At 50.8% G+C, this 16,335-nt stretch overlaps 1 protein-coding gene across 2 annotated transcripts in view; it reads right to left on the bottom strand.

The window, feature by feature from the left end:
- DVL3 (dishevelled segment polarity protein 3) overlaps nt 1-16,335 on the bottom strand; it is a 33,795-nt gene that overhangs the window by 4,129 nt on the left and 13,331 nt on the right. Inside the window, exons 2-12 of one of the 2 annotated variants that reach the window (XM_085587947.1) lie at nt 7,945-8,014; nt 4,465-4,586; nt 3,978-4,084; nt 3,273-3,408; nt 2,916-3,009; nt 2,469-2,538; nt 2,033-2,172; nt 1,760-1,836; nt 1,184-1,251; nt 772-822; nt 501-650 (exon numbers count right to left, since the gene is read on the bottom strand). In XM_085587947.1, coding sequence (XP_085444073.1) covers nt 501-650; nt 772-822; nt 1,184-1,251; nt 1,760-1,836; nt 2,033-2,172; nt 2,469-2,538; nt 2,916-3,009; nt 3,273-3,408; nt 3,978-4,084; nt 4,465-4,586; nt 7,945-8,014 — 1,085 coding nt within the window. The remainder of the gene's footprint in view (nt 1-500; nt 651-771; nt 823-1,183; nt 1,252-1,759; nt 1,837-2,032; nt 2,173-2,468; nt 2,539-2,915; nt 3,010-3,272; nt 3,409-3,977; nt 4,085-4,464; nt 4,587-7,944; nt 8,015-16,335) is intronic. The other variant, XM_021544169.4, reaches the window with a different exon arrangement.

Below are 16,335 nucleotides of genomic sequence, written 5' to 3'. Positions count from 1 at the left end.
TGCTGCCTCACTCAAGCTCTCCAGACCCTTGCTTCAGGGCTCTACATATCAAATCATCCCAAATCTTCAGAAAGCAACCAAGAGGCTTGTGCTCAGCAGGACCCTGCCCCACCACAAGGCTCTTTGCTCTCAGCTGCCTCCTCCTTCTGCTGTCTGGGAGGAGCTCTTAATTGCTCCAGGGACATGCTGAATCTCTCTGGCTCCACATTCTCAGCAGTCAACCCCTGACTGGTCTGAGCCTTTCCTCTACACCTGCCACAGCTCCTGATTGCAGCCAGGCTCCTCTACACTCCTCACACAGAAGGCTTAAAAACATGATAGTAATTCTCCCAGGCAGAACTTCCACTGATCAAAGTGCCAGCCCAGCGAGAGTTGCTGCCCTTGGCAGGGCAGCTCAGGCCCACCCCAGCTGTTCCCAGGCAGATGTATTGCTCCCTTCACAGCATAGTGAAGGTGAGAAGGCTGTGCAGCGGGTGCAGCACAGAGGCACAAGGACTTACGTTCAGTCTCTGGGATGGAGCTGGTGATGGAGGAGCTGGTGGAAGTGATTGTGCTCATGGATGGACTCATACCGTACGCTGGGTAGGTGCCAGTCATCGCTGCCGTGTGAGACACCCAGGCTGCCGGGTCGATGGGCCGGATGGGCTCACCTGCAATGAAGAAAGAATCAGTCAGTAGTTGTAAGAAATTATCACCTCATCAAAACAACCTCTGGGGAGGGACAGGGATTCAGCACAGCCCATTCCATCCCCAGTATTTGCCGGGACTCACCCGGATCGGAGCATGGAGAGTCTGGCCCAGCCCAGATCCGCTGGGGAGCAACTGGGAGAGAAAGAAGAGAGGGAGGGTCAGCAGGAGAGGTGCAGAGGGAGAGATCCCCCTATGACTTAAGGGGGGGGTTTCTCTTTCCTCTGGCGCCCCAATCAAGTGACCTCCCTGCCCCAGTGAAACGCGTCCCCAGCGTGATGTGGGAAGAAGGGCTGGGCTTATGGGCATTTTTGTTTGGGAATAGGATATAGCAGCCTCCTAAAAGGAGAGCTGAAACCCCATCAAACCCCAATTCAGTGCCCCATGGAGTCACACACACAGGGGAGGAACAAGACAACAACCAAGTAAGTGCTTAAGGCAGGGCTCTCACATGAGCTGGGCACCAGCGCTAAGGGTGGGTCAGCTATCCACTTACTCCTGGGTAACGAGAAGCAGCCCCGCGGACTGGGGTCCCAGCACTTGGCCACTGTCAGGGTGATGGGCCTGCAATAAAAAGGTGAGAGTTAGAACCAGAGCACAGTTAACACAAACCCCTGCATGATGAGTGGATGCTGTGTGCCAGCTCTCTCCTGGGAGACAGGGAGAAGCTGCTAGTAAAGTAACTTTCTTTCCCTCCAGCTTTGGGTTTCCCTAGTGAAATGAACAAAATTATGTGACCCTGCTGAGGGTTGCTGATGACCCAAACAGAATCAGAGAATCACAGCAAAGTTTGTTTTGAAAAGGATCTTTAAAGGTCATCTAGTTAAATTGCTCTGCAATGAGCAGCAACATGGCATCCTCACAAAGGAGCACAGACCCCAATTCCCTGCAATTCCATTGGCTGCAATTCTTGCATTGGACATGAAAACCCAGGAATCAAAGTAACACCAAAATCCTAAGTTCTGAGCTTCTGCAGAGGCACTGGCAGAGGTGGCTGGAAGATACAACTCACACACTCCAAGCACACACTGAGCAGTTGTCTCTGGATGGAAGGAACAACCCAAGTACTCACCCCGGCTTGTGCACGATCTCCCTCAGCACCCGCACAGCATCATCGTTGCTCATGTTCTCAAAGTTGATGTCATTTACCTACAAACAACGCAAAGAGGTGAGTCCCAAGATGTGACCAGAGGCTGAGCACCCCACTCAGCTCAGCAGTGACTCAGCTTCCCTCTTCCAAGCACAGCTTCCTGGGTTTAGCCTGCCAAAGTTCTCAGGGAGGCTTCTGGGTCTTTTCTTACTGCTTTCCCAGGCCCAAAGATGGAGATATGTAGGTGTGAAGTACCTGCAAGAGCATGTCTCCTGGCTCAATCCTGCCATCAGCTGCCACAGCACCTCCCTTCATGATAGAGCCAATATAAATGCCTCCATCCCCACGCTCATTGCTCTGTCCCACAATAGAAATGCCCAGAAAATTGTATTTCTCTGCAGGGATGGAAAGAGAAAGAAGTAAGTCACCCCGAAGCATCAAGCACAAGCAGACCTAACCTCAGTAGAACCACATCCTAATGGTGGTGATTTGCACCCCTGTCCCAGAGAAATGTCCTGGGACACACAAACTCCTGAGAGACAATTTCTACAAGAGAAGCCAATCTCCTACAGACCCCATGTCCTCACTCCTTCCCAACGCGTTCTCTTCGCCCCGTCCCCAGTTCCCTCTCCATGACCCAATCTCACTCTGGAAGGACTGCAGGCTCCATGCACACCTCCCACTCACTCACCCATATTCAGCGTGACAGTGATGATGTTCAGGGACATGGTGGAGTCTGTGATGCTGCTGAAGGACGAGGACTGCAAGGTAAGCAAAACATGAGATGTCCTCCTGTGCCTCAGTAACATTCCCAGCCCTAGCTTCCTCCACTTGTCCTTTCCTTCCTGCCCCTCCTTGTGGCACCACAGCCACCACCCACAACTCCAGTCTTATTGCTGAGAGCTTTGCAGAGCTAGAGAACAGTCATGGTCCTTACAACCTCTCTACAGCCAGGACAAAGCCTGTGGTCCCAGCTCTTGAGGATACATTGGCTTGGAAAAGGTTCACAGTACTTTTTGAAGTCTCAGGACTTGGACACTTGTCCGAAGCCATGCCCACAGCAAAAACAGCTGAATCCCTGTGAGCCCACCCTGACCTGCACTGCCCTCCCCAGGATACCCAGCCCCTCCCTGGGTACCCGCTCAATGCGTGGAGCCTTCTGTTTCCTCCGGCGTCGCTTGTGCCTCCTCATTAGACGGGAAGCACTGCTTTGCTCTGTTGAACTGCTAAACCTGCAAGCAAAAGCAGGAGTCAGCTCTTCTGCTGCCATAGTGGTAGCTCTGGCAGCAAGAGAGCTGTGGAAATGGCAAAGGGAAGAGAGGGCTGCAGGGACAGAGGTCAGAACATGCACGTGGGGGACAAACAATGGCAGAGGGGTCTGCTGGGTGAGACAGCAGCAGGTCTGAGCCCAAGACTACTGTGCCTTGCAAAGGCATCTCTCTATTCTGGGAGTCAGGGGGAAATTAGTGTTTCCCCAAGACCCAAGTGCTCCTACCTGCTGGTGGAGTCATCTTCATCTGAATCGAAGAAGCTGGTGGTCTCCAGCTCGCTGCTCATGAGTGTGGAGGAGCTCTCGTACCCACCCAGGTCTCGGCGCCGCTCTCCCTTCACTGTCCCATTCACCCTGGGTGCTGTGAAAAGACAAGGCTCAGTTGGCCTGAGACAAACCTTTCTCCTATGCAGGACTCATGGCAACCTCATCAGAACAAATCTGGTCATCAGTCAATCCCATTTAGTGCCAAATAACTCCCAGTCTACCCTGGGCTCAGATCCATCTCCTATGGGATACCTCTTCTATCAAAACAGGATGGAAAGAAGCTGACGGGCCAGTAGGAACAATGCTGCTAAACTTTTGGAAGACTTGCAGCTGTTTCTTTGGTAGAGAAAGAAGCAGCACAAGTGCCAAGGCTAAAGCTCACTCTTCTAAGAAGACAGAGACAAAACTGTCTCTGGCTCTTGGGGCTTCTACAGGAGATATCTCTGTTGACCCCAAGCGTTCAACACCAAGCTCGGATGTAACACAGGTGTTAGCTCCTACCTCCAATGTGAGGCTATGGCCCTTCTAAAAGCTATAGAATAGCCATTTTGAGCTGGGAAGGTTCTGCAGAGCAGAGAAAGCTGGCCCAAGTCTGGAGCTGGTGCTGCCAGGCATACCCCAGCCATGCCTTTGCAGAGCTCTCACCATGTTACCAGCACTCACCATGTTCAGGCCCATCTGTCCGACGAGGTCGCTCCCTCTGTGATGACACCACTGAGTCTGTCTCTGTCTCATTGTCCAAGTTTTCCCGACTCCCCCCAGTGTTAGGGCTGTGATGAGATAAAAGCAAACAAATATGTTCAACATGGAACAACTTAACAAGGCTCCACCTCTGTCCTGACCAACACAAGGCTCCAGCCATCAGCTGTTTCTTTGAGGGACAGGAACAACTGCAGCACACCTACAAGTACAGGACAAAGGAATGTGGATGCTGTGCTGGCTCTTTCCCTGAATTATTTTCAGCATGTCCTTGTTTGTTGAATAATGCAGCTCCACCTGAAATTGTCTCCCAGCCCCACTCTCCTCCCCTCTGTCTCATCCCTGACAATTTGAGTAAGAGTGTCCCAGCCTAGCCTGGGATACTGGTCCGGATGACAGCAAATGCACCATGTCGCCCTTGGAAACCAGAATAGACATCCATGTAACTTACTGGAAAGAAGGGGGCCTGGAGTCTCCAATTCCTCCTGTGCGCTCCATGGAGGGTGGCAGCTCTGTCTGGTTATCGGCACAGACCGAGCCAGCGTCTGAATGGGAACCCTCTGCAGACACCAGCTGGAGGGATGAGAGATAGAAAAGGAAACTGAGAAAACATTTATAAGAGCGGCCAAAGGAGCTGGCCCAAAGCCTGCCTGGCCCACGGCAGGGATCCTGGCCCAGGATTTTATTTCTGCCCATTGACAACAGCAGATGCCCAGGAGCAGGTATGGAACAGGCCAAGCATGCAGCAGCATTTCCCCCCAAGGCCTTCTCAGACACTGGCTATTTGTGGCTCAGGAATTCCTGACCCAGCAGTGAAGCCTGGGTGGGTGACAGCTGTGCTTGGACACACTAACATCACCTGAACACCCACACCACACACTCAGGTAACCTTTAGCACACATCCTGCAGCAGGGACTGGATTTACCCAGTTCTCACACTGGAAAAGACAGTTAGGAGTAATTCCTTTCCTCTGCTCTAGCAGACTCTACACTTCTGCCTTCAAGCTGTGGGACCCAGCAGGACTTGCACCTTCACAACCCTCAGAACTGGGTGTAACAGAGCTCAGGGCCAAGGCTTGCTCTGAAATAGAATCTTGAAACAGACTGGCTTCCATATGTACTTCACATACTTTCATGCTGTGTTCACCTTACTGGCTTGAGCACAACCTTCAGCCAATCTCTGGGATGCTCAATGGATTCCCCAGTGCAGAAATTCAAGAAAGGATTAAACCTCTTTATACCAACCATGCTGTGGGGCAGTCCAGGCACACCAACACACCAGCATTCTGGCTCTATAATAAACCATCAACCTCAGGGTTCAGGGAATGAGCTGGAGACTCTCCCAGGGGCCATGGGCTCACCAGTGGAATGAAACAGAGGATGGCCCAAATGAGCTGCTCCCCAGTATTGCTCCCTGTCCAGATTTGCATTCTCCCTACTTTCAAGCTGTAATGAACAGGGCTAATCCCAGTAGGGTCAAGCAAGAAAGCAACAAAAAGTCTCTTCCTTGACAGAAGCATTCTGGATCTCCAGAGCAGAGGTGACAGGGCCCAGAAATGATCTAACAGAGGTGAGAGATATCCATTGTTGCTCAGGACAGACAAAATATGAAACATAGGCTGGAAAAAAGCTGATAGCTGCTGTCTAAACCATAATACCCAGTGTAAATTAAGAGGCAGCACTACTGCTTGCTGGTGAGGGAATCATATCTGCATGGAGCCAAGAGCAGATTCCAACTCAGATGATAGAAGCACAGCCCATTTATACAGGTCTGATGAAAGAGCTGTGCCCTGCCCACCTCCAGGAACTGGGGAAACCCTCATAAGGGGGATATGGACCCCACAAGATCTTCATTAGCATAGCAGATGAGAGGTCTAGTGCAAGAGATATTGGAAAAAAGGACAGGGATGTAGCTGGGGCAAGGAAGACAGGGCAGCCTTGAAAAAGCCAGAGCCAAGGCAGCAGACAGGGCAGAGAGCAGCCTGAGGTATCAAAAGCTGCAGAGCCCGTCCCACAAGCCCCAGGACAAGCCCAACGGCTCCTGCTCTCACAATTGTCTAACCAGCTCATCTCACACTCAGGTCAGCTCCTCTCCCTCCAGCAAGCCCTGGCACATGCCTGGCTCTGCTCCTGGCACCTTCCTGGTGACTTGTTTTCCCAGGATACATCCCCCTCCCTAAGGGCCACATCCCTATTCTGGTAGCCATTGCCCTGGAGCGCAGGGTAGAAAAGATGCTTAAAAGTGGCCTGCATTGCCTAGGGAAAAGTCTTATAACACTTTATGCTTGAAAATCTCAAGGCAACATCAAGCAAATAGATCTGGACAGAGGGAACTAGCCACAGGCAGCTGTCAAACAGCAGCGAGGAGAGTGGAGAGGGTGTTCTCAAGCAGGCAGGATTGATGCTATCTTCCTCTAACACTCCCAAGGCTGGGATTTCCTCCCAGGAAGGCTTTGATAACCATCCTGCACTTTTCTGCCTCTTACACTGTCAGGAAATACTCACTTGGATTCGAGCCTCTTCTTTCCCTGTTGCTAAAATTAGTAGTGAGTTCCAAAAATAGCATCATCCCAGCCTGTCTGTCGGAAGTAGCAATGCAAGTGCTCCCTTCTCAGCCCCCAAACCACCCATGGACTAGGAGACTCTCAGCAGTGGTAGTAAAAGGGATCACCAGGTGCATAAAGGCTCCTGGGGCTGTCATTACCCTTTATGCCCAAGAACTGGTAGTGATGCTCACTCTGGGCACAAGTTCCCTGCAAGGATCCAGCCCAGCAGAGCAGCAGCATGGTGGTCACACCAGACAGATCCACACCAGATCTGTGCCACTCACACACTGAACAACCAAAGAGCTCCTACAAGGAAAGCCAGCAGCTATATGGATACATGGAAAAAGCACACCAGATTAAAAAGGAGCACTGGAATGATTTTAGAGACTTTGGGACTCCCCGTAGGGCAGGTGAAAGCAAAAAGCAGCTGGAAAGGGTGGGGTGGTGAGACATCTTGGGGCAGAGGCAGCAGCAGCGGGATGGATGCAGAGGAATGTTCGGCGGCCGAGAGCCGGACACAGGCTGATTTCCGAAGGGCCTGGATAACCGCTAGAGGGAGGACGGCAGGCGTCCGGCCCCGGCTCTTTGTGCGGGAGCCCAGCACAGCCTTTCCTCCCTGCTCCTCGGGCTGGAATTCCAGCGGCAGCTGTGTCGGCAGTGGGTTGCCTGCCTGCCCCGTCCCTGTTTGGTGCAGGGATAGAAGCAGAATTAGTTGTGACCTGACCTGATTTGCTGAGAATTTTTACTGTTAGGAGGCCTCTGGAAAAAGGCACTTGAGTCTTGGTGTAGATCCCCCATCCTCAGCACAAACTGCAGCTCAGCAGAAGGAACACTGGATGATGTGCTGTGGATACTCTCCCCCCACTAACAGGGGGTCCCCGTGGGGACAGAGGGAAGCAAGCGAGCAGGGAGCAGAACATGTGCATGGCATGGTACTGAGGAAAAAGCTTGTTCTGCAGCTGCCCAGGCAGTACCCTTAGTCTTCAGGGCAGTCAAATCCAGTCCTCTTCACCAGCACTAAAGTCACTTAAGCCTTTTGCACTAGACACTGGAGCAAGACTTTCCTTGGAAAGCCGACCCTGCCATAGGGGCACAGGGGTTATGCTGTGGATAGGCCACGACCATCTCTGCTAGGCATCAGTCACCAGGAGCTCTTCATAGAGGTATCCCACATCTTCCCTGGCACAGGGGACCCAGCATCACAGAGCCCTCATCTCCAGCTGAGGGACTGGAGTATGGGGATCCAGCTCATCAGCTTCGTGAGCAGCCAGCACACCAACAGTACTGAGCACCCCCTGTGCCTTACTTGGCACTCCAAATCCAAAGGGTGTTTTTCAGAGAGGGCACAAACAGGCTGAGACACACTGAAGCAAGGGGCTTGCTTACCCATGACACCACCCGGCCGTTGAAGCAGGGAAGCTTGGCATTGTCATCCGAGATCTCTTCTTTCACCACCCTGCAGAGGGGAGAGGAGGCAGTCAGAGCTGGGTTCAGGACTTAAAAGGAAAAGGAGACTCCCAGATTGGTATTTGCATACACCAGGCATCCTTGGGGATGGAGCAGGAGAGGACTGGCAGCTCTCTCCTGCTGCTAGGACACAGGTTCCTATGCCCACAGCCATGACTGGCAGCCTGAAGAGGAGCCAAAGACAGAATAGCCTTTCTATGTGCATACAGCTGTTTCATCCCTCAGATCACTGATTCTAATCAGTAAAATTCAGGTGAATATCATAGACTCATAGAATCTTTTAGGTTGGGAAGGACCTTTAAGATCATCAAGTCCAGCCATTACCCAAGCACTGCCAAGGCCACCACCAAACCATGTCCCCAAGTGCCACATGTACACAACTTCTAAATACCTTCAGGAGTGATGACTCCATCACTCCCCTGGGCAGCCTGTTTCAGTGCTCGACCCTTTTGGTGAAGTAATGTTCCAATCTAAACCTCCCCTGGCACAACTTGAGGCAATTTCCTCTTGTCCTGTTGTTTCTTATTTGGGAGAAGAGACCAATCCCCACCTGGCTACACCCTCCTTTCAGGGAGTTGTAGAGAGTGATAAGGTCCACCCTGAGCCTCCTTTTCTCCAGGGTAAACACAACCAGCTCCCTCAGCTGCTCCTCACAGGACTTGTGCTCCAGACCCTTCCCCAGTTCTGTTGCCCTTTTCTAGACACGCTCCAGCACCTCAATGTCTGTCTTGTAAGGGAGGGGCCCTAAACTGAGCACAGGGTTCAAGGTGTGACCTCACCAGTCCCAAGTACAGGGGACAGTCACTGTCCTGGTCCTGCTGCGCACACTACTGCTGACACAACCCACAATGTCATTGACTTTCTTGGCCACCTGCGCAGACACTGCCCCATGTTCACTCACTGTCAACTAGCACCTGCAGGTCCTTTCCCACCAGGCAGCTTTCCAGGCTGCCTTCCCCCACCCTGCAGAGCTGTGTGGGGTTGTGACCCAGGTGCAGGACCGAGCACTTGGCTTGTCAAAACCTCATGCAACTGGCCCGTCAATCCAGACTGTCCAGATCTCCCTGCAGAGCTGTCCTACCCTCCAGCACATCAACACTCCCACCCAACTTAGTCATCTGTGAACTGAGTGTGCCCTCAATCCTCATGACCAGATCATTGATAAAGATATTAAACAGGACTGGCCTCACTACTGAGCCCTGGAGAACACCACTGTGAGTAGCCAATGGATGTATCTCCATTCCTGACAACCTCCTGAGCCCAAGCATCCAGTTTTCTACACAGAGAACAGTGCTCTTGTCCAAGCCATGCGCAGCCAGTTTCTCCTGGAGAATGCTGTGGGAAATAGTGTAAAAGGCTTTACTAAAGCCCAGGTAGGTAACAACCACAGCAATTCCTTCATCCACTAACTGTGCCACACTGTCACAGGAGATCAGGCTGGTCAAGCAGGACCTGCCTTTCCAAAACCCATGCTAGCTGGGTCTGATTGCCTGGCTGTTCTGTACATGCCCCATGATGGCACTCAAGATAATCTGTCCCATGACCTTCCCTGGCACTAAGGTAGGGATGACAGGCATGTAATTCCCTTGGATTCTCTTTCTGGCCCTCCTTGTAGATGGGCATCACATTTGCCAACTTCCAGTCACCTGGGACCTCCCTGGCTGACCAGGACTGCTGGTAAATGACAGAGTGAATCAGTAAGCACTTAAACCAGCTCCCTCAGTATCATTGGGTGGATCCCATCTGACCCCGTAGACTTTTGTGTGTTTAAACAGGTTGCTGACCATTTCCTCTTGGATTACCTGGGCTTCATTCAGCTCCCTGTCCCTGTCTCATAGCCCAGAGAGCTGGGCACCCTGGGAACAGCTGATCTTGCTATTAAAGACTGAGGCAAAGAAGACATTAAGTACCCCAGCCATTTCCTCACCTTTTGTCACTGTTTGCCCCCACATCCAATACAGAATGGACATTCTCCTTAGCCCTTCTTCTTAGCCCTGACATTATTTGTAAAAACATTTTAATTGTCTTTAACAGGAGTAGCCAGGCAAGTTCCACTTCACCTTTGGCCCTTCTAGCTCTTCCTGCAAAACCTCACAACATCCTTGTAGCACTCCTGAGTTGCTTCCCATTCTCAGAAAGGTAAAATATTTTATTTTTTCCTGAGTTTGAGCCAAAGTTACCTGCTCAGCCAGGTCATTCTTCTTCCCTACTGGCTTGTCTTTCAAGCACATAGGGACGGCCTTCTCCTGCATCTTTCAGATTTCTTTCTTGAAGAATATCCAGCCTTCTTGGGCTCCTTTGCCCTTCAGGACTGCCTCTCAAGGGACTCTGTCAACCAAGTCCCTAATCAGGCCAAAGTCTGCCCTCTGCAAGTCCAAGGTGGCAGTTCTGCAGATCCTCCTCCTTACTTCTCTGAGAATCTAAAACTCTTATCATGTTGTGGTTGGTGTACACAAGGCAGCCTCCAGCCATCACATCATCCACCAGTTCTTCTCTGTTCATAGACAAGTCCAGTGTGTGCCTTCCCCAGCTGGCTCCCTCCCCACTGTATCAGGAAGTTCTTCCACACACTCCAGCAACCTCCCAGACTGTTTCTACTGTACTGTATTTCCAGCAGACATATTTCCACCAGTTTGCTTTTTTTCTAAAGAAATACATAATTTAAGCCTCTTTATGATGATCTGAAAGAATCACAAACTATGCCAAAGATTTCTAATAGATGAAAGTGAAATACATGAAACATGCTGCCTGCTAAATGATACTGCTGCTTTTTAATTACATGCATAATATTTCAACATCACTTCAAGCTTTATAGTTGTGCCATAATGTCATGTCCCTGCATTACATAAACAGCTTCATTATTATCAGCCTTCACAGTGAAAGAAGCACTGACTTTATTTTTTCCCCAGGAGTTAAAAAAAAAAACAACAAACAAACAACAAAAAAAAAAAAAAAAAAAAAAACACCAGTTTTCTTCAGAGAAAGAAAATTTATTTTTTAAATTATAAATATCACTGGACCCCTAAATACTTTTTCCACACATAATCTGCAATCAAAACAACTTGCTGATTCTGAAGATTCAGTTACTACTATCTTTGATAAATCAAATACCAAAATAGGCTTTAACAAGTTCATTTCCTTTTCTATCCAATGACAATATTTAAAGCACTCTTATTTAATACAAAGTTATATTATAATTAATTTGTGATAATATGTTCCCCCTTCTAACCTATATTTAAGGTAGCTTGACACATATTATGCTTAAAACATGAAGTAACTAGATAGTGAATAAATTATGGGGGTAGGGAGAAAGTCCAACAAAAAAGAACCAAGTAAAGAATGTGAAACAAAGAGAAATTATGTATTAAAAGTAAGTAGATTATAAGTATCTAACACTACTCAGAAATAGAATCCTATCAACAGCTCTGAAAGGTCCCCAAGCCAGTCCCTAACTCACAGGGAATCAAAGAGGATGCAAAGGTGGGACACGGAGCTGTGGCCCATTGCCCCAGAGTGCCATCAAGTCGCAGCACACTGGGGCTTGGAGAAACAGGTGCTCTGGGCTCCTGGCTGTGCTCCCTGGTATGCCAAGAGCTACCCCAGCTGTCCCTTAACACAGGACACAAGGCTTGCCAACACTCACAAGGCATCAGCAAAAGGCAAATGAACAGTGCTAGAAGCCTAGACCTGGGGAGCAAGCCCGCTCCACCCTGCCAGCCCCACTGGTTGCACCGGTGTCACACACGCTCAGCAAAGGGCGTCCCACGGGGTGAAAGGCAGCGCGTCGCCAGGCCTTTGCTGGCAGCTGGCACTCACAATCCCTGACAAACTGGAGAGCCAGCAAAGAGACTGCACAAAGGCAACCCATCCCCAGAAGGCACAGATGAGGAGGTCATGGTTTGAGCAGTCTAATCCACTCCCAGATGTGTGTTAAATCCTCTTGCACAGATGGAGAAGCAGGAAAAGCAGGAAAGAAGCAGTGACGATGGATTAAAACCCTGATAGCTTGATGCTCCTTCAGCATGTTCTGTGCCAGCCTCTGCCCAAAGCCCCTGCAGCCCAGATGAATATAAAATACAGGCAGTCCTCTTGGGACCCACCCTCTTTGGTGCCCAGACCAGCCCTTTCCAATGCAAGCAAGTTATTGTCTTCTCACTTCCAAGTGCACACACACGTGCACCCTGCCCTGGCTGCACTAGCATCCATTCATACTGTCGCCAGCAGCCTGGACTGCAGCCAATTCCTAGAGAGTACTTCAGGCAGAGCCAATTTTCAGTGCTACATGCCGCCTGCTCAGGGACACAGAGCCCTGCCTGTGGGTGAAGGGACAAAGTGATATATTTGCTGGGTTAAGGTGACCAACTGCTCAGCACAAGTCAACTATTCCACTTTCAGTGGGGACAGAGGAAACCAACCCCAAGACCCGCCCATTCAGCCTCAGCTGCAATGCCTGATGGAGAACAAGCTCCCTCTGTCCTAAGAGCTGGTCCCTCCTCACTCTCATTACCCTGCGGCTGCCCCAGACATCCCAGGGGTCAGCTCCACCCCGGAGGAGTTTTCTCCCTCCTTCCCCAGCCACTACATTATTTATCACTATTTATCACCTAGATACCAGAGCAAAATGGACTATATATTTAGACTCTACAGAGCAAAAACTGATAGTGCTGGAGTCAGGCACATGCTGAGCAGGAATATCTCTGCAGCGCTGCTCACATCTATCACCCCTCACACCATCCCAGCTATTCATGCCCTGCATTCCTTTCCAGCCTCAGCCTGAACTGCAGCCTTCCTCCTCCATTCCTTTCCAGCCTCAGCCTAGCTGCAGCCTTCCTCCTCCCACCTCTCACCACTCTTCCAGTCACACTTCTTGCACGGACACGACCACAGGTTCACACGTCAGAAGCCACCGAGCGAGCAGCCTCTGGGGGAGCTGTGAGCAGTGCCACGTTTCTGCTCTGCGCTTGAATGGGGAGACAGCCATGAGATGAAACTGTCCCGCGGATGTGCTGGCAGGGAAAGCCATCCTCTGAATGTGCTGTGAACAGCCCCCACCTGATGGGGTCAGAGCCCGGGATTCCTGAAAGAGCAGACCCAGAAAGAGTTCAGGCTCTCTGGTTCTCACCAAGCCTTTCCTTTTCCAAGAGCCCAGGGAAAACATCTGCCTAATGTTGATTTCAGAGGGACTGCTTTGAGTTTACTGTCAGGTTTTGAATGTTCCAATGTCCTGCTGGGGGCTGGGTACAAGCGGGCTAAGAATGGTGGCCCGGAAAAAATCCTTTCATGTGGAAGCAACATGCCCAGGCGAGTGAGAGTCCAGGACCCTTGCTCCTGCTGCCCTGCCCAGAGAACTGCCCTGCAGTCGGGCACTCACCAGCCCCCTTCCCATCCTGGTGCCAGCAGACATGCCACATGCCGAGGCCAAGCTGCAGCTCAGCGCCTGGCACGCAGGCCCAGCGCTCCCCGGCACTCATCTGCCTTGAATTTTCCAACAAAGAGACCTGCGGGAGGGAGGAAGGAGGGAGGGTTACAGGGGAGGCAGGCCGAGTGGGCGGATGATTCCACCGCCATCCCCAGTGACACGGGGCCAAGCCGGGGGGAGGAGGAGGAGGAAGAGGAGGAGGGGACGAGGCTCTGGCTGCTCAGGAGCCCGGCTGGGGTGTGCGGAGGGGGCTGCCAGGGCTGACACAAGCAGCACATCTGCTCTCATGCATCTGGGGGAGGGGAAGGGACAACCCGGCAGCAGGGAGGGAAGCAAAGGAAATCCAGCTCTAACCCTGGCTCCATCCCTACCCTCCCACCAGCTCCTCCTTTGGAACCAGCAGACCCTCTCCCCACCGTCTGGAAAGGTGCCATGCTCCCAGTTTCCCTCCCGCTGCCTTCCCGGTGGGAGCAGCTAGCAGCCTGGAACACGGATGCAGAGGCGGATGAGGGACAGGCAGGCAGACGCTGCCTTCTCTGGGGAGTTCCAGCCTGGCTCAGGACATTAGAGGGTATTTTATATCATAGAGTCATGTCCTAGGAATGAAGGGAAGGTGGGGAACAAGAGAGTGTGCACAGGAGAGAAAGGAGGCCATAAACCCCAAGCCGTGGAGACGGCTGCGCCGTGTCAGAGCCCGGCTGCGCACACATCGCCAGCGCAGCTGCTCTGCTCCAGCCTCCTTGTTTCCCCTCGGTGGCCTCCAGCCTGGCTGAGGCTGTGGATACAAGTGAGTTTCTAGCTTCAACCAGCTCTGGTCTCTCCTGAGCAGCATCCGCTAGCCACAGCGAGGTCCCTGCGAAGAACTCTGATGGAGTAATACAAGCCCAGCAAGAGAAGAAATCCAAGAGGCACAGACAAAGGCTTCCACAGGATTTGAACCTCAGACCTGGAGGCAGGCTTGGAGCTCAGCAGCAATTACTGCTTGTTTCTGGCAGTCCTGTCCTCCAACTTGCCTATCCAAGGGCTTGCAGTGGGGAGGATACTAGAGAGAAGAAATCACAGACATGGTGGTAAACACAAAAGCTGGATCTGGCATCAGAGGAGCCAGTACCAAGAAGGGAGGTAGGGTTGGGGACCTCTCTAGCATGTTGGACAGCTTGATGGCCAGGATGAAAAACAGGGGACGTACAAAGACTGAGAAGACAACTGAGCAATGTTAGTAGAGCAGATGAAAAAAGTAAGAGGTCTGCTAAATTGTTAAGAGGAAAAACTTTTACAGAGCAGCAACGTTCTTTCCAACAGTGCAAAGCCCAGAAATTAAATTATAAACAATCTTCTCTTACAACATTCCCGAAGTGCACAATTAGGTTGGTCATTCCTGTAACCTTAACAGTCCCCATCTCCTACAGCTCACAAAGAAAGGAAAAAAAAAACCTAAAAAACAAAAAAAAAAAAAAAACCATCAGGAAACACTTCTACCCAACAGCAAAAGCTTCAGGGATTTACACACTAGAAATGTGATCTCATTTTCAAGACCTCTAGTACACTCCCCTTAGGGTAGGGATGTCTCGCTTCCAATAGATTGTACAGATTAATAATGCTGTATAGCAAAAGGGAGCACCTTCATATTTTACTACCCAAATATGAGCAGCTCCTGGCTCCAGAGAAAAATCCTCTTTTCTTCTGTAAGATAATGCTGAAGCTACAGGGATGAGCTCTACAGCCATTTCACCAGATTAGAAAACTGGACAGGGCAATTCTCTAAGAGTGTTGGGATTTCAGTTGGGAAATATGTGCCTGTTAGATTAAGCCCAGATATGATATGTGTATTTCCCAAGGGGATAAAATTCACCCAAGTACTAGAGACCCAACCAAAGAATATACATGGCAGTGATCACATGTGTATTGGCGAGACCTCGGGCTTTGCAGGCAAACAGGATGACTCAAACAGGATTAGAGGATTTGAGCTGTCTGTCTCTGTAAGCTAATGCACTCCTTGGTCTCCCTAACTGTATTTTCACCTCCTGTGCAAAGAAGAGGAGTACAGATTGCATTACACTGGGGTGAGAAGGGCTCTCTGACCATAAACAGACTGTCACTCTCACATTTAATTCCCCTTCCAAGTCCCCAGACAGGGTGTTCCGCACTGCTCCTCTATGCTGCAGCACAAGGCAAAGGTAAAAGGGGAAATGCAGATTTGTCGATGGTTTCATTCTCAGACCTGCTGTCCCGTCTGTCCCTGCACCCCCTGTAAACATGAACTCCTTTGCATACATGGTGTGCTTTTCAAGACTCAAGAAGCACAAATCATCTGTTAGCAGCTGTCCTACCACCAAAACAGTAACACACCTCTGCACTTGTGCAGGAATGGCCACCCCTGCCTTCCTAACAAGTCCAGGGAGCATCACAAGGAGTCCTCAAAGGTCATTCCATTTCAAGCTATACCTGCACTCTCAAGAGCAGGCTCTTTCATTTTTAGAGAATGGTGTGAGTTGGAAAGGACCTTAGAGATCATTTAGTCCCAGTCCCCCTGCTATGGGCCTAGAGCCTCCCTCAAGCATGTTCACTTTGCTGCCCCCACAGCTTCCTTATGCACCATCCCCAGCTTTCTGTGCTTTCCCTCCATGATCAGTCAGGCAAGGGCTGAACAGACATCCAAGATGCCAACTGTTTTCCCTGAGAAGCCCTCATCAACACATTTGCAATCACTCCACCAGACAAACACCAGAACAAGCAGAGCCCCTAAGTCTGGGCAACGCTTGGCTCCAGCTGGACCTGTGCTCAGTTCTACAGGTATTACTGTGTGGGAGATGACAGAGATCAGACCTCCTGTTCACCCAGTCCAAAGACTGGAAAAGGAATGGCATTTAGGAAGGAGCCACCCAGGCTCA

Source organism: Lonchura striata, chromosome 9, assembly GCF_050655825.1.
Source record: "Lonchura striata isolate lonStrDom1 chromosome 9, ASM5065582v1, whole genome shotgun sequence".
NCBI classification, from domain to species: domain Eukaryota; kingdom Metazoa; phylum Chordata; class Aves; order Passeriformes; family Estrildidae; genus Lonchura; species Lonchura striata.
Note: the sequence above shows the minus strand (reverse complement) of the source record. Positions and strands in the feature narration are given on the sequence as shown.